Consider the following 23960-nt stretch of genomic DNA (forward strand, 5'->3'; position numbering starts at 1 on the left):
CCTGCTCTTCTTCCCCCCTTTTCTCCCCTTCCCTCACTACCCTTTTGCGTGCAAGTAACTCCACTAGAACATCACTCAGACAGTTCTTTTGGTTAAGCGTGCCTCTTCGTGAGTTATGCCTCATACTTGTTGTTCAAACATACATAATTTAAGTAACGAGGATATTGTTATTGTCTACCAGAAGTTGTTTGTCTTCTTGTGAATACTTTAGATGTTGTTGTATGTGTGTGTATACCGGATTGCCTTAATACAACCTGAATCGCAATTTATTCAACATTAGATTCATTCTGTACCGTTGAATTTGATCATTGTAATAAACATGTACATTTGTATTCCCACTCTTTGAGTACATGATAAATTATTTCCAAGTTACAGAATGTGGTGATCCAGGGACTTAGTTAGCTATAGAAGCATTGAATTCAAAGAGTATTATTGTACTTGCTACTTTAATGCTATTATTTAATATATGTTAAAGCTGATGAAGAGTTATTTTGAATAATTTCTAGGTTCAGTGTTCAAAGCTCTGAGCTATAAATAGAGTTTTTCAGAATAACTGTGATTTCACTGGGTTCAGCATCTGAAATAAGGTTATGGTCACAGTTAAGTCATATTAGTATTAAGTCTAAATCAGCAATTACAAAAAAAAAGCCTTACAGTCCTGTTTAAACGTAAGTTGCCACACTAATTCAAGAAAATATTTAATAACCATGTGAATAAATCTGCCGAAAATGTGACTGTCATTTTGGAAAAACCCAGGACTCGTATTTCAGATGAGGCCTAGATTTGTATGTAACATTATGGAGACAGTGCAACTAAAATTTGTCATTGGAGATTTCTATCCATGGGAAATCACTGAATGTCAGGCCGAGTAACACACATGATAAGTATATTCCTCTGAGAAATTAAGATGTACTCTTCCATGCAGTCGCCACTCATGAATTCAGTATGGATATGAAGAATCAAACACACATAGAATATGATAGTATGATGATGGAATTCAATTATACTAATCCAGATTAACATTGAAAGTTTAACATTACATTTTTTGCATGTGGTCTCAACTCATATTCTAAGAAAACGGACATGGTTTGAAGGAATTTCTGGATGCATGTACAAATTTTTCTCCATTTTTTTTGCCACGAAACATAAAACAAAAGACAGTTAATTAATTTAATTTATTTAATCAGTCTTGTAAGGAACAAACATTTGATACTATCATTATGAGTGAATAAAAGAGTGACTTACTGTCTAATGCTGTCTTAAAATACACATGAACAAAGTAGACAACTGGCTAAAATCACTCTGGGTCTGGTTCTTATTCCATATTTCACATTGCTTTGGTAAACAGAAAACACAGCCCTTATATTTGATGTGTTCCGCTTTGATGGTACATTTTTATGGGAGATATTTGCACTTCGTACAAAGTGAACAGAACTGGAAATTCCATGTTTGCTATAAAATGCTTTTGGGGTTTTCACTGTAAGAGGTGTATTTAAAAAGATATTTTATATCATTTACATATAGTTTTAAAGACTAAAGACTAAACAAATCGCAGAATGTACAGTGAACCCACAGTAAAACAAAACAGACATGCATAGATTAACACATCATTTCAGACCACACATCATTTTATTCAGTTGCAACAGATTGTAAACACCTGTTATTTGCACCTTTAAATTATTCATTTGTTGAAGAAAAATGCACCAACAGCCATACCCAGAAGTCCTAGAATTACAGCCAGTCCACAAAACACTGACAAACTGTCAACAAGTTGCTCTGTCATCTCAACATCTGTAGAAACAAAACACAAAACACACATGCACAGACACACCACCACAGTCTTGAATGAAATTACATTATGTTGGTTATTTATTATGTTACTTAATGCAGAGTAAATTGTTAACTATTTTACAATTCTATGAAGTGCCTTGACACCATGTGAGTATGTAAATAATTGCTTTGAACTTCTATCAAAAATATTAAAATTATTATATTCATTTAAGAGAAGTCAGCTATAATTCAGACTATAGATTTGTTGAACATGCATATGGTTTTCCAAACTGTCAGACTCAAGGAGGCTTAGTTTATATGTTTTCTCCTCAATTCTGTTAAATTTCACACTTTCCATGGTAAACTGTACAAATGTGTGTTACAATACAAATATAAAGCACTTATACAACATCAGACCAATTTATTGTCTCACCCAACTCTCTGGTCTGGGGCTGGAGAAGAGCTTGATGCTCAACAGTGCAGGTGTAGATGGCCCCTTCTTCTGGAGTGATTCTCAGAAAAGAGAACACAGCAAAGGTGCCATCATTGTTAATGGTATAGCGACCCAGAGTCATTCCCTCTGTGACATTCACATTGTTCTTTGTCCATGTTACTTTAACAGCAGGAGGGTAGAATCCAGTCATATAGCAGATCAATGTGTTTTCTTTGCCTGGCTTTAGATTGTCCTTGGAGTAAATAATGGTATAGGGAGGATCTGCAAGCAATTTTGGAATCAGTCATGAATGAAATCAAGTATTAACCTCACAGATTCATTTTTAGCCAAGTGGCATATGGATAGAATTGATGAAATTCCTTCATGTTTCTTGATTTTTCCAAACTTATATTGGACTTTTTCAAAATTCCATTCTAACTCCCCTATTTTTGAAAAGCAGGGAACCAAGACCACCTCTAATGAAATCTTTCTCACTTGATGAATACACCAGATTTTAGCATTTTAGTTAAGTGATAAGCAGTGTTTTGTTTGTACTAAGCTTATTGCTTAACATTCAGTTCAGAGGCATACTGTTTGATTTTTGGTACTTCCCTATGCAAGTTATGCAGTGGCCAATTGTTTAGTATTGTATTACACTGCATTTATATGTCCTGTATCTAACTGTATTTATTTTGTGTGAAATTCAGTTTTAGCCTATTAGGCATCCTGGGGAGTTGGAAATGTGCCTATATATGTCATGTATTCATAATCTTATTATTAGTAATGGCCTATAAATATTTACTTAAAAGTGATTTGGCCATATAGGATGAAAACTGGAAATTGAGTAAATACATACCAGATTGAAAATTAAATAGGTTCTTCATAAGGATATCATCAGTAACTAGAGACTCATTTAGTAATTATCTATCACCATAATGTATTATGAATCAGAACTTAATAACTGATAGTGTGATTTTAATGAATCACTGAATTAGTAGCTGAATTATAGGTGTCATAATAGATATTGATACATCTAACATTGAGGAGAAAGTGGATGTTTTGTGAGGCAGTGCAAAGTTTCATAGAACTGTTCAGCATAGCAAATTTGCCTGTAAATGAACTCAGGACTGTTGAACTAACAGAGCGTAGGTTACACAAACAGTGTTAAATTCACATTTTTAGAATTGATTTAACACTATTCTACTTGCAGTATACAATATGTAAGCACAGGTACAGCATTATTTAAACAATGATCCTTTAAATTATTCTATCTAATATATTGTTTTTCAAACACTTTACCTTACCATTTTGTTCAGGTGGATTCACATAGTTGTCTTTTGCTGACTGTAGCCGGTTGTGGCAGTCTGCCATTTCAGCCATGGCACCAAGGTAATATGAGAAAGGTATAGGGTCCACAAAAGCTGGTAGTGTGAGAACTGACTCCTTAGACTTGAAATCAATATAACCTATTTCATCCTTATCAAATAGAAAGGTTAATTCATCAGCATCAGCTGTGTCACTGCAAATTTCGTCTGTGTCAAAAACATGAAGATCTGCAAAACAGCAGGAGAAATAACCAGTTTAGAAAATGAACTGGAATACATTGTCACGATATTCTTTTTCTTAGAAATGGAGTGACTGGTCCTTTTCATTTTTAGTTTAAGTAATTCTTTACCAGTCTGTTAGAGAATCATCGCTCATTCTCCAAAGCTGAAGCAGAAATTCTACACTTCTGATGTTTTTTTATGCTTGCACACTCTCTAGTTCTCTGAACAACAAGTTTTAACTATATAATGAACATTCCGGTACTCACACTGGCTGGTATCCATGAGGAAGAAATGTATACAGATGAAAATCACAGTCAAGAACCTCATTATATGATAGTACAACTAAAGTAACGGTCATGCAGAGCACCAACAAAGTAAAGGTTGTCTGAAGAGCATAAACACATTTCCTTATCATAAATTTCTGTTTTCCATCAGCCAATGGGATTATTAGGTTAATTCTGATGCTGCTGTTGCTAAGTTATTGCTCAGTGTGGAATGTGAGAATTTTTTTAGGGGCCTAAATTTTTGATACTGAACACTGATACTGAAGAGAATAGAAGACCATAAAACAAAATAATATAAGCATAATACAAGCAAGTTATATTCATCTGGTTATTGTTATCTTGGATGTACTGTAACTATAATTAAAAACCCCACCTATTTTTTCTTTCTCATTACAGACCCTTCCATGCATTCTATGCTTTTCATAAGAATTATTTGGATATATATGATTCTGTTGCTCACTTATGCACCTAGTATGGAATATTACAATATGGAATGAATCTGGTGAATGAAATGCAATGAATATTGACCACAATCTTCTGACCATGTCCATTGGATAGAACAAGAACTTTTTTACTATCAGTAGTTGAGCAATATGTGTGGCTCTGGTGACTACACAGTAGTTCTTTAGAAAGTGTCGACTATATGTGTATCTCTTGTTATTTTGTGTGGTTTTTGCCATCTTGTGGTAATATCACATTAAGCAATATTTTTGCAATTCACCAACTATCATGTAGCTTATCCATCTGTAATCACAAACACACACACACACACACACACACACACACACACAGAGTCAGTCCTGTCATTGAATTAAATGAAAATAGTCATCGAAAGATAAGGTAATTGAATTGACAGAACTCCTCTGTGACTGATCAAATTACATTAATCTTTGTGAATGTAACAAGCACTATGTAACACCACTATTGCACTGTTCGTAAGCCATGGTACTGTTTTCCGTGGTAGGTGATTGCAGGCAGGTCAGAGAACGCAGCTGCAATCTAAGCCCACAGTGATAATGCCAAACACCTCTCAGTTGAAATTTATCTGCAGTCATGAAAAGTCCACATTTTTGGACTTTTTATTACAAAACAGGAATCTTTGCCAGTTATTTGAATGTCAGTTTATTAAGACAAGTTATAAGTGTGCAATGTCTCTGAAGTGCACCAGTGTGTATCCATCTCTGCTTCGGCAACAGTCTCTCTATGGTTCATAGCAAGATTCTGACCCAAATTCTGTATATTATCAATACATCAACTTAGACTCAACTTAGACTAGTTTGAACTCTGATGATCTATATATAAGATTTTGAGATGATTTAGGGACTCTCCAGACTGACACAAACCAAGAGAAAATCCTCTGAGTGGGTATCTCTGTTAGCTGTGATATTTTGGACGTGTAACATACATGCATATGTTTTTTCTAACAAAACTCAAATATACATACAGAAACATATTTCAGCCTGCAAGCTCATTATATATGGTGTACCACGATGGACCTGCTGTAAAATATATGAGATTTTTATGAAAAAAATGGAGTAAAATATCCACTTCTCATGCAAGAATCAATTTATTCTTTCTGCTGGATATGCAAGCTGTATAAAGTTGTTTTTTAAATACTTACTGTATCGTGCATTACCAGTACACAGTACCAGGAGCATCCCATACAAACATAGAAAACAATGCCACTGGACTCTCAAAAAACAAAATTGATCTTAATAATCAGGAACAAAACAAACAGATTGGGTCATGTTTCTTTCAATCACGTAGCTGAGAAATCATATCACATAGCTGAGAGGTCAATCTCCTGCATTACTGTCACGCTTGTGGAGAGAGGCTGGATGCATTTGCAGGTCAGTGTTCATTTTTATTAAAGTTAAACATAACCAAAGGTTTCAAAACTTACAAAATGCAGAGTCAGAAGTCAGACAGGCAGAGTAAACATGATGGACATATAGGGATGATGACAACGTCTAAATCTGACTCATGTGCAACTGTGTTAAAGTATTCTTACACCAGTCATATATCATGGGTTTACTGAAGCTGGCATGCTCCACCATGCAAGAGATCTTCTCTCTTGATTTGTACTCCCGATGGGAATGGGCCTGGTAGTACCAATCACCATCAGCTATCTCCTCCGTGGAGGTCACATGAGAGGTCACCAGTTAAAAGTCCCTTAACCAGGTCAGTTTGATAGCTTTGGAGTAGAAGTTATAGGCACTGCACAGTAAAATGGCAGGATGTCTGCCACTGACCTGCTTGATTAATCTGAGCTCGACTTCTGGCTGCACTGTGAAACCAAACAAGATTTATACATCACAAACTGTGTCCATTTGGATATTTTTATTCATTGCAGTCATAGTGATACTGATTTATGTCCATGTACTGTGATTAACACTAAATAATGTCTATAAAATGTTTCAGAAGTAAACATAATCATTCAGTTGATGTTTCTTGTGACCTCTCTTATTTACATAAGGATAGTATTCATGACCATAGTTTTTGCATATACTTAGTGTCATTGTTAAGCCTCTTTTCCAATGACATTCCATATTCTGTGTATCCAGTGAACTTTTTCAGAGTGCTGTTATATCTTAAGTATTCAATCTTTCAAAGTACTCAGAAACAATTAATTCCACAGTTCTCATTTCCCAACTGGTGCACCGTACCTTTTGGTAAGCATAATACCCTTCTGTTAAATAGAACCACAAATTATTATCATGATAGTCGATAACAGAGGGGCTTCATAACAGTGACTGATCATTAAACAAACATTACAGTTAAATTAGGATGGCTGCTAAAAAGGACTCCACATGCATCACAACAAGAAAATGAAAAAACAACAAAATATTACTGTCTGTTGTGATAACTTATGACACTGAATACATATGTATTAGTAATGACTAACATCATATCATACTTTTTCTTTATTATCATGCTTCACCAACCTAATGTTTTCTACCAATGTACTAATAAAACAATATGATAAATGATTGCTTCATTAGAGAATTTCCTAAATTAAAAATATTTAATCTAAAAAAAAATCAATAAAAAATACCTTGAGCAAATTTAGTTTTCAGACATCATATGTTAGATATTTGCAGAACTTACTAGCTCCAGATAAAATGGAAAGCAGAATTGTAACACAAATCTGAAAGAGGCCCAGCTTGGGCATTTTGCCAGTCTGAGTGCATTCACTGAACTAGTCTATAGTACCATGATGCCTGAAGAAAGTCAGCACTCTTAAAAGCCTACATGCAGCGGCCAATCCAGTGCAATGAAAAAAAGGTGTCACTCATCACCATGTACCTTATTTTGCTCTCACTTGCAATCTAAATCTACACATTGTTTTGTTTAGGTTTTATTGAGCCAAAGCATTTTGATTTGGGAATTTTGTATTAATATAACAGCCAGCTGCTGTTTCATTCCCTCCAGCCTGAACATATTTTGCCTTTAATGATTATTCATTTCATATGTTTCTCATTATCCCAATTGCTCTGATATATTTAGAACCCATCATCAGTTACATTATTGTTAGTTGTTAAGTATTCCACCAATCATTCTGAATCATTTTGATCTGTAATTTAATGTGAAAAATGCTATATCCGAATCTGATCTAGTTTGCTGGACTTCTGATATTTGCCTGACATTCCCGGTTTCGATGATTACCCAGTGTGTGATTTATGACCTTCTGAACTTACTGCCTACCTCTGCTTCCATTTGCTTTTGAATTGATATTAATTATTAATCCTGTAAACTGACCCAGACCAATGCAATAGAGCACTTTGCTTTTAAAAGACATACAAGATACAAATAAATGTTGGACAAATAAGTTGACTTAGAGTATAATTCACCTGGATTCTTGTTTCAATGATGACCCATTAAGTGAGTCTTGGATTGCTGAGGTTAGGTGTAATATATGCACAACAGAGCATGAGATATCTAATCTCATATTTAATATTTTGTATGACAGTGGAGCATAGTAATTAAGTGCATGGCCACCAGCTGGTCTCAAGGTGGAGCCAAAGTGAACTAATAACAATTACAAAACAGCCTTACAATCCTGTTTAAACTTGAGTGGCCAAAATATTTCAAACAAATATTGAAACAAAACAAAACAAAAAACCCAGGTAAATTAGGCTAAATGATCACCCACAAATATGATAACTTCTACTTAAATAGTTAACCCACAATTTTCACTTATTTTCTTTATTGGTTTTGGAAAAAACTTATGAATCACTCCCTGAGAGGAAGCTTAGATGTGTATGTAACATTATGGAGACAGTCAGTGAGACTAAAATTTGCCACTGGAGATTTGTTTCCACAGGAGAACACCGAGTGTCAGGCCAAGTAACACACATGATAAGTATATTACTTTGAGAAAGTAAAATGTAACTCTTCCATGCAGTCACAACTCATGAATTCAGTATGGACATGAGGAATCAAATACATACTGAATCAATTTTAGGATGATCTTACCAAATGATGGCGCTATGCAGTTCTGCTAATCTAGATGAACATATAAAGTTTGGTAGCATATTTTTTTTTCCATGCAGTCTTGGTAGTACCCTATTTTTCCCTGGCTGAACCTGAGAGATAAGAGGGTCTCCTTAAAAGAGCGGGAGTTCCTCTTTTAGTACTTACTTCTACACAAAGAGGTATGTGTGTCTGCGATAATCCCTCTCTTGAAGGGTCATGCTTCAAGGTGGGAAGTCGACCAATGGGAGAGGGAGGGTGTCGAGGACACGTTCTCCCGCCTTGCCTTACCCTTAGCCTATAATGTGCAGGCTGTCCCTCAAAAACTGACTTAACTTTATGAATGTTTCCACGTTGCAGTGAAAATTGTCATAAAAGTGTAGAAAAGTCTGGTCTGTTTCATGTTTTGTGTTGTACATTTTCAGAAGAAGCATTCTTTGAATTCCCAGGTTGTTCCTTTCAAGCTGTCTCCTGTTGATGGTCAGTATAGAGTTTAGCAGCATGGCTGAGTGGAAGGTTGACACTGGATCAGAGGCCCATCCTCCATTGACCAGGAATTGGATCCAGGCCTCCCGCTTAGCCAGAAATGGAATTGAAGTAAATTGAAACTGAGTTCAGCAAATACGTGTATTTGCAATTGGATTCTATCCCCCCTCCTGTGAAAGTGACATGGTCTAAAAGCAATGTGAATGTTACTGAGGGTGTTAGTCTGATCTGGTATTCCTCTAAGAGTGATTTCACTTTCACCCAGTTTTCAACCCTCACAACAATACCTGTGACAAGAGATGTCTGCATGTGTGTTTTGTTGTTTTGTGTGGAATACTGTGCATTTACAGGAGGTGGAGCAAAAACAGCAGGTAGCATAGCAGGCAGAGAGGCTATTTCACACTGATAAAAGGAGTGTGGCAGGTGTCTCTGTGCTTTTTTTGTTTGTTTGTTTGTTTTTAATAAACAGCAATATGGCTGAAATAAAAAGATGATAGAATGTTTCCTTTCTGTCTATGTTGATAATTATTGATAATTTTAAATGACCTGTTTTTGAAGGTTGGATTTAACTACCGGTACTTCATTTTGTACTACGGAGTATTGGGCCACACCATATTTTGTTATTTGTGAAACCTATATTAAAAGTATAACTTAACAAGATGCTCTACGTTCGTCATGTTAAGGCAGGCAGCTGGCTGCTCTTCTGATATTTCCCCTCTAAAATAACACATAGCCTAAAATTATAACTTTTTCCCCTCATAAAATTATGGCTTTATTGTCGTAATATTATGACTTTTTTTGTAAAATTACGACGTCATTCTTGTAATATTACGACCTTATTCTCAAAATTTCAGATTTTTTTCTTCTCCAATGTGACCCTAATACTGTGTCGTAATTCTGGATTTTACTGCCTTACTTTTATCAACAATTTCCTTACCATCTGCACTCATTTTCTCACTCCACATTGTTTCTGCTGTGTCAGATGTCAATGGTGCAACTGAACCATCAACCTGGGTGGTATTCCAGAAAGCAGGTTTAGTGAAAACTCAGAGTTAGTTAACTCAGAGTAAGTGGTAAACCTCCTAAGAGACGAGTCTTGAGGCTTTGTTTTGCTGGGAGAGTGAAGCCATAATGCTCTTCTTTTAGAAGGTTTACCACTTGCTCTGATTTAACAAACTCTGAGTTTTCACTGAACCCGCTTCCTGGAACACCCCCAGAAGTCTCTTGTGTCTTATTTTGTCTAGGTAAAACTGAAGATCCTGTGACAGATAAGAACAGTGGCGCTTAGGGTTCGTTCATGCAACGGAACAATGCACACTTGTTTAATGTGTTTACTGTCGAACATCCTTTTGAACCGTTTTCTTACTGCTGATGACGTGTCAATCGCAGTACACACCGCTATCATTTTATCGCCCAGGGCTGAGGCTATAGTTAAAACTGAGGGGGCAGCAGGAGCTTGATTTTGAATTGTCTTATGTTAAGCTGCTATTGTAAACTCCTCTTGGCGTGGTAGGCTTTTTGTGAATTGCTGGAAAATAGTAGATTCATTTGGACGAAGCATATTTTATCCACTAGTGCTTATAGACATGTCATACTTGAATGATCTTTCATTAGGGTAAAATTTGAGCTGATAAATGTGCGATTAATCACAATTAACTACGCAAACTGATGTGATTAGTCACGATTAATTATTTTAATCGTTTGACAGCTCTAATATTTAAGAATAAATGATCAGGATCAGACTCTCAGAGCTCATCATTTGTGTTGGGTAACAACTGCAGGGTGGTATGGAGAATGTACTATATATGTTGACACAAGTCAATGCTCAACCATGGAGGGTAAGTGTGTCTACTGAGACTCAATCAAGCTCTGACTCTGTTTTAAGCTGATATTCAGCTTTCCATAACCGCACCCCTTGTGATCTGAAGAAATAATTTGAGAAAGGTAAAAAAAAAAAAGTCAGGATTTCTTCACAATTCTCAAAATCCTTCTTCATTTTCAAAATGAGTTTATTGCTGCATTTTCTATCACACTCACTCATACAGATAGAAAAAAAAAATACTGAAGTGTATACAAGAGGTATATCAATTCTGGTGTTTAGAGGAATGACACAGTATTTTTGGTTATGTAACACACAGTGAGACTACAGTTGCCTCCTGTCACAATATGATAAAGAGGCTGGATGCAGGTGCAGGTTAGTTGATTCTTTATTTCCAAAGGATACGATTAAAAAAAAATTAACAAAACTTACAGAGCAGTGTCTTCTAAAGCAGGGGAAACAGCAAACCAACATGACATGGGGATCAAACCCAAAACAATGCAAGACAAAGACACAGGGAAAACCAAGGAGTATAAAAACACAGGTAAATGAGGAAAACTAACTGAAAGCAGGTGGATAGAATGAACTTAATGGGGCTAAACCAACAGAACTCAAACAGGAATGAACCAAGGGAGAAACAGGGAATAAATCAAAACACTGGACTGAACCAAAAACCAAGTATACATAAAAGAACCAAAACTGACCACTAGGGGGGAAAAACAAGAAACAAGGAACAGAAATGAGCAGGGCATGACACCACCAAACTAATTCTGAGAACATCATTTAATACATCTTACAATACCTTGAGTTTTTTATCTTTAAACTGTGCTGGTAATCAAGTGAAATTCTCTTACCATCTGCATATGGGTTAGTTCGTGTGCAGAGGGAAAGATATATGTCAAAAATATCTAATACATATTTTTAAAGCAATGTGGAAAAGAGTTTGCCACACTGAGTAAATTTGGGGACATTTAGTGGATTGGATTGACGTAAATGGGAAAATACAGAGCACAGAAATACATCAAACACAAATTGGATATGTGTGTTTTATTTAAAGCTAAAAGTGGCATTACATGACCCACATCTGCACACAATGATATAAACAGTTCCTCTTGACGATGTAAGTACATTAGAGCAAAATTTATCACATTTGAGTGTTAGAGTGGTTACAGTTTGAGTGTTAGAGTGTTTACTCAAAGAGAGTAATTTATCACAGATTACTCATTAATTCTTTACTCATTATTATTACTTAAGTGCTCATGCACCTGCACATTACCAAAACGACTGCTGAGGCTGAGCTCATTTTTTCTCCTCATCTCTGAAAAAATGGCTGTATTTCCATAACAGATGTCAAAATGTTTGCTGGAAAGTTTGGCTGAGGGAGGGCACAAGACAGCATAGGCCTTTAAACAGTATTGTTTTTCAGTGAGTGTTGAGTTTTAACAGAAAAGTAAGATTTGTTTAAGTGGGCTCTAACAGACCTTTTGGTCATTTTTTCTTAAAAGATTATGCCAACTGTCTGTGAATACCTATAAATGAGTATTGTACTATGAGGTTGGTCTACTCAGTGCCATCAGAAGAGTGTCAGTCCTTGTTCATATGTTGATTTACTAGTTCTCAAATGTTTTTTAGGGGAATTTCTGGACAAATCTACGAGCACGAAAGCATCCAAACCTTCAAGAGATGAGTAAGATGGAAATATACTACACACTCTGCAGTCTCAAACTTCCCAAAAAGATTAAAAGATCTTTAGATTGATGTTGCTCACCAGTATGTGGTTTCAGTCTAGTTTTTATTGAAATCACCCTTGAGTCCATTTAGCAGTCCAAACAATGCCATTATAATTTTAGTACAAATGAATCATGGCACACCTGGTAATCTATTTGTGAAATATTGGAGTCGTTACAAAGGTCAAGTACAATTGGATTTATTTAGAATGCTGTTAAGCTATACCCTTAATCATTGTATTACACATTAATATATCAACATATCAAATCAATATAACTTAAAAAGAGTGATTTTCCAGGGTGAAACTAAATGTTCTTTCATATTACTAAACATTCCTGTTCAGAGTTACATTTGTCATCATGCACAGTCAGTAGAACCGGTTTATTCAAAACATACTATGGCTTTTACAAATATAGTTCTTCAATCATCTACTGTTGTTTTCACATATTCTAACATGTTTCCTGTCATACATTATGAAACATACAAATATACTGTACAAAGAGACATGAAATGACATGAGATTAAAAAAGAGATACTTAAACTTTAGCAAACCTCATAGTGTACGAACTTAAAAATATAAGAGAATCTAAGATTTCTGCATAATAAGCATAATATATTTATAATTCATCAGTAATACTGATTGAGTGCACATATATTGTGATTGCATTGAATAAATAATTTCAAAAAATAATACAGAGTTATGCGTGCCTTATGTATACCCAAACTTAAATGTCATTAACTTTTTTCATGTTTCTTCTGTTTAACTCACCGCTCTTATCAGCATAAGGATGGTGTTTATGGTAGGTATCCAAGAGAATTTATACATTCTCCAGACACCTAAAGTCACTATTCAGCCTGTTTTCCAATGTCATTTCATATTCTGTACATCCTGTAAACTTTTTACATCCCAGAGGGTGCACCATACCTTTCAGTATGCATAATATCCAGCTGTTAATGGGAAACACAAATTACCTTCCCAAATATGAAGCAGCCTAATGATGGTGCATAACTGAGAGGCTTAATATGTATGCTGATCATTAAACAAAGTTTATAGTTTAATTATGATGGTTACCAAAAAAGGATTCTAGAGACATCCAAACAAACAAATGAACAAACAATTTAACAATAGTGATAAAACATCACTGTACGCTGCGATTACATATGACACTGTTTATGAATGTTTAGTAATGACCAACATCATATCATACATTTTCTTCAGTATCAACCTGATATCTTCTGTCAATACATTAATTAAACGATATGATAAATAATTGTTTCTTCAGAGACTGTCTTCCAATGAAAATATTTAATCTAAAAAATTTTCAATGAAAAACACTGCAAGTGAACTTTACTAAGTAAAGTTTTCGAGCATTTTCAATCTTTCCATAGAAATAATGAGTGGGTTTTTGCATTCTCTTTTTGTAAGGTGAATATTTAAAGAATTTACCAGTTCCAGGGAAGTGAAAAGTGGAACTATTACGCAAATATGAAAGAGGCCCAGCTGGGGCATTTTGCCAATCTGAGTGCATTTACTGAGGTAGTCTATTGCAACATGATGCCTGAAGAAAGACAGCACTCTTTAAAGCCTACATGCACCAACTAATCCAGTGCAATGAACAACATCAGCATTATCAGCATGTAGATTTTTTGCTCTCTCTTGCAATCCAAACCTACACATTATTTTGTTTAGGCTTTATTAAGTCAAGGAACTGTTTTGTGGTGAGTGCTGAGATTTAACAGAGAAGTAAGATTTGTACGAGTGGGCTCTGACAGACTTTTTGGTAGTATTTTTTTCTTTTCTATAAAGAGTATGACTACTGATTATGACAGCTGTTTATGAATATCTATAAATAATAGAGTTGGCCCACTTACTGCCTTCAGAGGAACTTCAGTGCACTTTAGAATGCTGATATGCTAGTTCTCAAATGTTTTTATGGTGTTTGCTGGACACTTCTATGAGCACGAAGACATAGAAACCTTCAAGAGACGAGGAAGATGGAGATATACTACAGACTCTGCACTCCCAAACTTCCCAAAAAGATTAAAAAATATTTACAGAGATATTTACGATCAGCTGATCACCCTGTAGCCATCGACTACTGCGGCCGGAGAAAAGCCCTCAATTCTGAAGGAAGTAAGTTTTTCAACAGGTTTTACTCACGCCCCCTATCCCCCGGCACCCCCACACTGTCCCTCTGAGCTGCCCACTCACTCAGCCCTCAGGACCGTTGACACCATCAGAGGAGGCCCCAGAACTTGTTCACACCACCCCCACTTTCCCCACTGACGTCTGCTGCAGACCCTGCTCGGCCTTACCCCCCTCATTCACACGCCTCACCCCCCGACAAACACTGCTGACCCCACCACGTCCCCCACTCCCCATGCTGGATTTCACATCACAGCCAAGGTGAAGAGAGAGCTGGTGAGACTTCACCAGGGCAAGGCTGCTGGACTGGATGGTATCAGCCCCCTGGTGCTGAAGGCATGTGCTGACCCGCTGTATGGTGTACTCCAGCACCTCTTCAACATGAGTTTGCACCTAGAGAGTTCCTGTGCTGTGGAAAGCATCATGCCTGGTGCCAGTGCCTAATAAGGGGTGTCCCACAGTCCCGAATGACCACAGGCCGATAGCACGAACCTCTCATGCAATGAAAGTCATGCGGAGACTGGCCCTGGCATATTTCTGACCACTGGTGAGCATCAGACAGCCCCCAGTTTGCGTATCCACCCTGGACAGACCCAGCAGTATGGTGTGGATCACGTTCTTTGACTTCTCGAGTGCCCTCAACACTATCCAGCCTAGACTGCTGAAGGATAAACTGGAGGACATGCAGGTTGATGCCCCCATGGTAGCATGGATCGAGGACTACCTGACAGACAGACCACAGTTTTTGAGGCTAAAGAGCTGTGTGTCTAAATGTCTGGTGAGTAACATTGGGGCACCCCGAACGTGGCCAAGACAAAGGAGATTGTGGTGGATTTCAGGAAGAAGAAGGCCCCACCTTCTCCAGTATGCATCTGTGGGAGTGATGTGGAGATCGTCAAGTCCTACAGGTACCTTGACGTTCAACTGGACAACAAGTTGGAATGGTCCACCAACATAGACGCCATCTACAAGAAGGGTCTGAGCCGCCTTTACTTCCCGAGAAGGCTCAGGGCTTTCAATGTTTGCCATAGGATGCTTCACATGTGCCACCAGTCTGTTGTTGCGAGCACCATCTTCTATGCTGTAGTGTACTGGGGAGAAGGCATCACTGCAAAGGACGCCAACAGACTGAATAAACTCATAAAGAAGGCTGGGTCTGTCATTGGATCCCAGCTGGCCAAACTGGAGGAGGTGGTGGAGGACAGAATGCTTGCAAAACTGCTGGTGATCCTGTGCAACGCCTCCCATCCCCCACACAACATGGTTGCTAAGCTAAAGAGCACCTTTAGTAAGAGACTTATCCAGGAGGTCAAACTTAACAATTCATCTGCATTCGCCAGGCCTGCTGACACTGATCTGCTTGTGGACTAAACTTGCTGCACTATTTATTCTTAACACACTGCTCTTGTTACATCAGGACTACCAGAGCACGGAATATATCTGATCACTTGAATATATCAGGACTGCTTTCAAACTGGGACCTTCTCATTTATTTATTTATTATTCCAATCACTTCGCTGTTTGCACACTCCATCGCTGACTATATCTGAATGTTATTAATCTTCAGCATTTTATGCCTTCATCTGTACCCTTATTTATTACCGAACCATCAGTCTGTTTTTCACAATCACCCATTCACTAGTCTTACTGTTTATTCATGTCAGCTGCTGCATTCATGCATCTGTTTGTTATTTGTATTTTTATGTACCTGGCTGCTATGATGACTTAATTTCCCTCCGGGGATTCATAAAGTCATCTATCTATCTATCTATCTATCTATCTATCTATCTATCTTGTAAAGATCAGCTTTTGATAGATCTCTGTTCTTTAAATAAAAGAGGGCACCCATTCACACCTGATTGTCATCCCGTTGATTGAAAACACCTGACACAAATTTCACCTTCAAATGATCTGCTAATTGTTACATGCGGTGCGCTGTGCATTTGTTTTTGGCTGTGTCTTGTTTTTCTCCCTCTCCCTTCTCCACTTTCCTGCCGCAGGTACCCAGCGGTGGCGTGAAGTGCTGTCAGTTTCATCTGGCCTGGTGTTGCACCCCACCTCCTCACTCCTGGGGGCTATTTCAGAAAGGAGGTTTAGTGAAAACTCAGAGTTAGTTAACTTAGAGAAAGTCGTAAATCTCCTAATAGAAGAGCCCTATGGCTTTGTTTTGCTAGGAGAATGAAGCCACAGGACTCTTCTATTAGGAGGTTTACTACTTACTCTAAGTTAACTAACTAAGTTTTCACTAAACCTGCTTTCTGAAATACCCCCCTGATCGACCAACCAGGAAGGGAGTGCCCCTTTCGGCTCTGCCGACCAGAAGCGGAGCACCAAGATTTAAGGTAGCTGGATCTGTTCTGTATAGATTTCGATCTCACGTTATCCCTTTTGCTTTTTCGTGATTTAACAAACTTGCCCATATCGTGTTTGACTTTGTATTATCGTTCGCTGACTTTGTTTCTGGAATTGCGTCTCGGCTTGTTTGTTTTGGTTATCGTGGGAAGAAGGATAGGTGGGGTGGGGGATCCCAACGCTACTATTGCACTTTGTATTAGGGATAGGTTAGAGGCGGGTGCCACTGTTGCGTGTTTTGTTTTGTAGTTAGTTTGAGTAGTTAGGTTTTTCTTTGGCTCTGCCACCTCTTTGTTTTGTAGGTGAGTGGATGTGTCTTGGCATAGGGTAAGGGTTGTTTTGTTTTACTCTGTTCATTCCTTCGGCGCTGTCTGTCATCCTCTCCCCATTCCCGTGTGTATGTGTTATTGTAAATAGTTTTGTATATATTTGTATCTTTTTTGTACATTACTCCCGTGTCTGTGTCTTTTCGTCACCACACCATCCCAAACCAGCACCAGGTGGTTGGTTTCCCTTATGCTACGTGTTGAAATCATATCCCTAGACACCCTGTTCCCCCTGGGATGTAACACTAATTCTAGAGGTTCACATATTGCCATGTAATATTGGATTACTTTCCTGAATAAATAAATGACCAAATATAATATTTTTGTCTCATTTGTTTAATCGGGTTATCTTTATCTACTTTTAGGACTTGTGTGAAAATTTGATGATCTTTCAGGTCATATTTATTGCAGAAATACAGAAAATTCTAAAGGGTTCACAAACTCTCAAGCAGGACTGGAGATTGAAGTTACCCACAAGTATTTGTTTTAGTCTATTTTTTTTTTATCTTATGAAATCACTCTTGGTACACCTGAATCATATGGCACTCTTGGCTGTTGGTCAAATATTGGAATCATTACAAAGGTAATGAAAGCAGTTATAATGGTGCAAATCCATACCCTTAATCATTGTGTTACACGTTAGTATATCAATGTATTATAGCAATATAACTTAAAATGAATGACTCGCCAGTCTGAAGCTGAATGTACTTTTATTTTACCAAGATCCCTATTCAGAGTTACCTTTGTCATTAAGCAGAGTCAGTCGAACCAGTTCATGTAAAACATACTCTGCCATTTACAAATCTAGTTTTTCACACAGCTGCTTTTGTTTTCACATCTTTTAATGTGTTTAAGGTCATACACTATGAAACATACAAACAGACATAGAATGACATGAGATAAAAAACAGGATAATTAAACACTGACAAACTTCATAACATAAATATGCCCAAAGTAGAATCTAGGAAATCAACATAAAATCATTATTTTCTGTTGAAGGAATTTAGTAACAGCTTGAGTCATTTATCACGTATTTTCTCTCATTTTGTTTTATGTACAAAAATCAGAGATCCTGCGTCAGAGAGGGCTTAACATATTTCTGTTTGTGCTTGCAAAATGCATGGTGGCGGAAGTATAATTCCCACCCTTTGAATCTCATTATATTTTATATCTATAAAAAATTGTTGCTTTGAGTACAGGTTCTTTTTATAGTTTGTTAATTGCTGAGTTCAAATAGAAATTGAATTTAGTTAAGGATAATGACTAAGCTCACATTACTTTTGAAATATTCCATTGTTCAGAATGTGATCTGAAAAACAATTTTTTTTAATGTACTGGCAGTCATCTTCACGTTATGTTGCTGAATGTCCTTTAAACAAGATCATTGTAGCACTGCAGCATTAATCAGTAAGGTGTTTTTCCATTTACTGTCCTGTTTGATGTTATCCTGCAAGAATCTGCAAAACGGTTAGACTGAAATTTCATTTGAAATGAAGAGAAACAGAGTAGTGGTTACAGATTGAAAGGTGTACCAGTATATTATATTTTTCCTTCTGTGGCCTCTCGTGTAAATGTAGGTAGCCAAATATGTCCTACATTCTGTCCTGAAAAGACAACAACAAAAAGTCCCACTTTATGAGCAAGGTTCAGGTAATTTTCTTTTTTCAGTTTTCAACTTTATTCATTGTTCAGCATAAACATGTCAGTCTATTCGAATAACTAAATCTTGTAGAAAACTACAATGCATCTGGTCTCCAAACAAAAAGTATAGCGGCTGTTCTTAATATGATTTGTGTACTCTTACTTATTATGTTAGAGTTTTTCAGCTGCACCTCAAAGTCCAATTTTCTATATTTCAGTTCCCACTGACCTTTGTATTTTTTTCTATAGTGTAATAGCCCAGCACCTGCTACTGTCATCCCCACTACAAGCGCACAGGCTCCTGCAGCAATCTTCTTTTTCTCTGTACCGGAGGGATCTACCAGATAAAAATTTTGAAAAGGATGTAATGTGAATTTTACCGCATTTTTCTTATTTCAGCTTTTTATTTTTATTCCTTTTTCTGGTGGTGCATATACCACTGCACACAATACAGTGAAAAGCAGTGTGGTTGTACTGGTTAAAATTAGAAATTATTTTACAATTTTACAAATCTAACTAATGTCTGCAAGGTTTTTGGTGACGATAAAAAAGATATCAAGATGGCTATATGAAGGGATAGTGACAAAGACTAAATGTGATATGTGAAATATTAAAATGCCTTAAACGGTATAAATGCATCCCCATTTCTGCTTGAATGGAATGTGCTTGATCATTATGCAATTTAACCATTATTCATGCATAATCATGTGCAACTGTGTTAAAGTATTCTTACCCCAGTCATATATCATGGGTTTACTGAAGCTGGCATGCTCTACCATGCAAGAGATCTTCTCTCTTGATTTGGGGATGTACTCCAGGTGAGAATGGATCTGGTAGTACCAATCACCATCAGCCTTCTCCTCAGTGGAGGTCACATCAGAGATCACTGGTTTACCATCCCTTAACCAGGTCAGTTTGATAGCTTTGGGGTAGAAGTTGTAGGCACTGCACAATAAAATGGCAGGTTGTCTGCCACTGGCCTGCTTGATTAATCTGAGCTTGACTTCTGGCTGCACTGTGAAACCAAACAAGATTTATACATCACAAACTGTGTCCCTTTGGATATTTTTATTCATTACAGTGATACTGATTTAGTATAATGGCAATTAACATAAATAAATAATGTCTATAAAACAATTCAAAACTAAACATAATTATTCAGCTGATATTATAACTCACCTCTCTTATTTACATAAGGATAATATTCTAAACCATAGTGTTTACAGTAGGCGTTCAAGACAATAGACACTCTGTGCAGGACCTTAGTGTCATTGTTCAGCCTCTTTTCCAATGACATTCCATATTCTGTGTATCCAGTGAACTTTTTCAGAGTGCTGTTAAATCTTAAGTATTCAATCTTGTTAAAGTACTCAGAGATAATTAACTCCGCAGTTCTCATATCCCAGCTGGCACACCGTACCTTTTGGTAAGCATAATACTCTTCTGTTAAAGAGAACCACAAATTAATATCATTGCAAATATAATGTAACCTAATGATAGTCATCAACGGAGGGGCTTAATAATAGGAGCTGATCATTGAACAAACATTATAGTCTAATTAGGACAGCCATTAAAGAGGATTCTATAATCTTCACAGCAATCAAATGTAAAAACAACACAACATTACTGTTGTGTTGTGATAATTTATGACACTGAATACATATGTTTAGTAATGAACACCACCCTATCATGCTTTTTCTTCAGCATCATGCTTAATCAGCCTAATGCTTTCTACCAGTATATTAACAAAACAATATGATAAATGACTGCTTCATTGGACGCCGTCATCCAATTAACAGTTTCAATCTAAAAAAATTCAGTGAAAAACACTGTAAGTAAATTTAGTTTTCAAATATTGTATGGCAGATATTTAAAGAACTTACCAGTTCCAGCTAAACTGGAAAGCAGAACTATAATGCTAATCTGAAAGAGGCCCAGCAGGGGCATGTTGTCAGTTTGAGTGCATTCACTAAATTAGTCTTTTGTAGCATGATGACTGAAGAAAGTCACTGTTCTTAAAAACCTACACACTCTGACCCATCCAGTGCAATGCGCAAAATGAGTCACTTGTGACCATGCAGCTCTTTTGCTCTCTCTTCCAATCCAATCCCACACATTATTTTGTTTAGGTTTTATTAAGCCAAGGAACTAATATCTGGGATTTTTTTGTATTATGATACAGTAAGACCTGCTTCTATTCAGCTGCTGTTTTAGTGCTTCCAACCTGGACATGTTCAACCTCCCCTGATTATAATTTTCTCCTCTTGTTCATTATCCCAATTACTCTGGCTGAAATATATGTAGAAAACTTTGTTATCTGCCATGTTGTTAAGTCAGCGTTTTTGAGCCTCAGGTCTGTATTTTCTGTATTTCTGAATATAATTCACCTGGATTCTTATTGAAATGATGACCTATGAGTGAGCCTAGGATTACCGAGGTTAGGTGTAATATTTCAGCAACAGAGCAAGAAATATCTAATCTCATGTTTCATATTTTGTATAACATTTTGCATAGTAATTAGGCCCATAACCACCAGCTGGTCTCAAGATGGGGCCAAAACGAACAAACAGCAATTAAAAAACAGCCTTAAAGTCCTGTTTAAACTTGAGTGGCCAAACTATTTCAAGTAAATATTTAACAACCAGGTAAATTAATCTGCCTCAATTGCAATGACTTCAGCTTAAATAATTAACCCACAACTGTCATTTATACAGTATATTTACTTGGTTTTAGAAAAACTAATGAGTCATACTTCAGAAAAGGCCTAGATTTGTATGTAACATTATGGAGACAGTTGGTGCAACAAAAATTTTTCATTGGATATTTGTTTCCATGGGAGCTCACTGAGTGTCAGGCCGAGTAACACACATGATAGGTATATTGTTCTGAGAAATGAAGATGTTAAGAAATTAAGACATTACTTTTCCATGTGTGGTGGGGAATGCTTCCCTAGTACCAAAGTAGTATCCACGTTTAGGGATAGTGAACGCAGCCCTAGGCTTGTTTGTGTCCCCAGCCAATTTCCTGTGTAGAGCTGGGCTATATAAAACACCTGGTAGTATATGCTCACCCTTTTTGCTCCTGCCTCTTTGTCTCTGCATTGGCTGGTGGTGTTTGGTGTTTCTGAGAAGATCCTTGATTTGACCTGTTGGCAGAATATACTTTGTGTTTGAGCTCCCAAGGTATGTGCCCTTTAATAGTCAGTTATACTATCAAGCAAAGGATTTGCATTGATATTGTTTATTGTAGTTGCCTTGACCAGCTTGGAGGGATCCTGTGTGTTGGCACCTAAAACCCGAGGCAGTTTACCTGCTGCTGTTTTTGCTTTTAGTTTTGCCTCTAGTAGTTTTGCTTTGCCTTTTGCCTTTTAGTTGTCTTTTTTGCTTTTAGCTGCCTTTAGTTTGCTCTTGTTTTGCCATTTCTTTGTCTTTAGTTTGTCCTTGTTTCGCCCTTCACTTTGTCCTTGTTTTACCATTGTTTTGTCCTTGTTGAGGCCTACTGGATTACTAGTGATTCTTTTTGTATTAGTTCCTTTTTTTTCCTCTTAGTGGACAGAGCGCCATGTTGCAGGGGGGTCCCTTCACTTGCTGCATGTGTGTAAGCGCACTGGGTCACAGAGGTAGATTGCACTACTCTTTTTGCGGTGAGGATTGCTGTGGTGCTGGTAAGGGTAGCACTCCTGGGCACTGCTCATTGTAGTCTGCCTCTCCACAATTGGCCTCAGATCCAGTTTAGTTTCCGGTGGGCTGGTATTTTATATATTGTTAGGGTTTAATACTGTGTTTAGTTTCATGAAGACTTGTTTAATTAAAGTGTTTCTATTCCCTGTATTTCTAGACTCCTGTCTTTGGGTTGTTTTGGTTTCCTTTTTTCCCAGCAGTTCCAGTCCCTGCTTTTTGATTAATTTGATTCCTTTAATAAACTATTTGGTTTATTCTGAACACGTCTGTCTTATCAGTACGAGTCTGCGTGCCTTTATCTTTCAAAACAGTACTCAAGGTTTTTGGAATGGTATTTCCTGTGTAAGTCCCCAGGTGGCGTTGTCTCTTTTCCTCATTTCCCCCTGTGTTGCCCCTCGCCACACATGCAGTAACCACTCATGAATTCAGTATGGATATGAGGAATCAAACATGTACTGAATAAATTAGAATGATTTGGCCTAATGATGGTGGTCAATTATAGTGATTGTAATGGGGAGAAGGTTTCCCCCTAATGGCAAGTACTGTGCCATACTTTTACCTTGGGAACGCCCACTCATTTACCCAATTTTAATTCCATTTTATAAATAGCCACACCTCATCCAGTTGAGAGAACGTTTTCTTGGGTTTCCGGTGCTGCGGATGGTGGTTTTTATGAACAGTCAGGTTGCTAGAAGTAACGTCGTGGCTTTGGTAGAGCAAGTTTTACCATAGGTAAGTGCTGTGTAGCCATTTGATCATCTGAATGAGGTTCATTGTGTTAGCTAACGAGCAATGTTTTGCAGGATCCCTGATTCTGCTCACCTCGTGGTTCGCTGGTAGTCCAGTTTGAGGAGGTATGTTTTAAGGCTAATTGAGTGCCTCACGTTCGCCTACTTGTTACTTGCCATGCTTTCATTTTAGCCGACCTAGTTTTTTAGAGCGGTTGCTCACGACGGCGTAGCATTACCCTGCGGCACCAAGGTAAATTGCATTGAACCATTTATCAGTGTGTTTTACTGGAATGAAAGTTTTAATCAGAGTTTTGCTGTCTTTTGGGTTTACAGCCACTGCTGTTTTGCCTTACTGCTTTTGCCTTTATTGGTTTGTTTTGCCTCATTGTTTTGCCTTATTGCTTTATGTTTTGCCTTTTGTAGTTGTGTCGCTGGCTTTACTGTTTTGTTCGCTTGCTTTATGGTTTCTAGTTTTGCTTGTTTGGATTTATTTCTTTGTTTTACTATTTCATTGTTTTGCCTGCTTTACTGTGTTGGACACGAG

General features: G+C 37.2%; 2 protein-coding genes across 2 annotated transcripts; both read right to left on the reverse strand.

Annotated features, from left to right (window-relative positions):
* Nucleotides 1-1681: 1681 nt before the first annotated feature.
* On the reverse strand, nt 1682-6391 carry LOC115805007 (H-2 class II histocompatibility antigen, A-U alpha chain-like). Its single transcript, XM_030765496.1, has 5 exons — nt 6356-6391; nt 6046-6163; nt 3508-3756; nt 2204-2485; nt 1682-1791 (listed from the first exon to the last, which is right to left on the reverse strand). Exons 1-5 carry the CDS (start codon nt 6389-6391, stop codon nt 1682-1684), a joined length of 795 nt encoding a protein of 264 aa, XP_030621356.1.
* Nucleotides 6392-18956: 12565 nt separating this feature from the next.
* On the reverse strand, nt 18957-20509 carry LOC115805018 (H-2 class II histocompatibility antigen, E-S beta chain-like). The gene is made up of 4 exons (XM_030765506.1): nt 20185-20509; nt 19739-20020; nt 19197-19342; nt 18957-18968 (listed from the first exon to the last, which is right to left on the reverse strand). Exons 1-4 carry the CDS (start codon nt 20507-20509, stop codon nt 18957-18959), a joined length of 765 nt encoding a protein of 254 aa, XP_030621366.1.
* Between the last annotated feature and the right edge of the window lie 3451 nt (nt 20510-23960).

This window comes from Chanos chanos, chromosome 1, assembly GCF_902362185.1.
Source record: "Chanos chanos chromosome 1, fChaCha1.1, whole genome shotgun sequence".
In the NCBI taxonomy this organism is placed as follows: domain Eukaryota; kingdom Metazoa; phylum Chordata; class Actinopteri; order Gonorynchiformes; family Chanidae; genus Chanos; species Chanos chanos.

What these genes read in the sequence shown, in the direction of transcription:
- LOC115805007 (XM_030765496.1), bottom strand. Translation starts at nt 6,391, where the DNA reads ATGACTGCAATGAATAAAAATATCCAAATGGACACA. An exon ending in GAATCCACCTGAACAAAATG is followed by an intron (nt 2,486 to 3,507) that starts GTAAGGTAAAGT and finishes AATTGCTTGCAG; the next exon opens with ATCCTCCCTATACCATTATT. An exon ending in GCCCCAGACCAGAGAGTTGG is followed by an intron (nt 1,792 to 2,203) that starts GTGAGACAATAA and finishes TTGTTTCTACAG; the next exon opens with ATGTTGAGATGACAGAGCAA.
- LOC115805018 (XM_030765506.1), bottom strand. Translation starts at nt 20,509, where the DNA reads ATGACTATCATTAGGTTACATTATATTTGCAATGATATTAATTTGTGG. An exon ending in TCCTTATGTAAATAAGAGAG is followed by an intron (nt 20,021 to 20,184) that starts GTGAGTTATAAT and finishes TTGGTTTCACAG; the next exon opens with TGCAGCCAGAAGTCAAGCTC. An exon ending in ACCCATGATATATGACTGGG is followed by an intron (nt 19,343 to 19,738) that starts GTAAGAATACTT and finishes TTTATCTGGTAG; the next exon opens with ATCCCTCCGGTACAGAGAAA.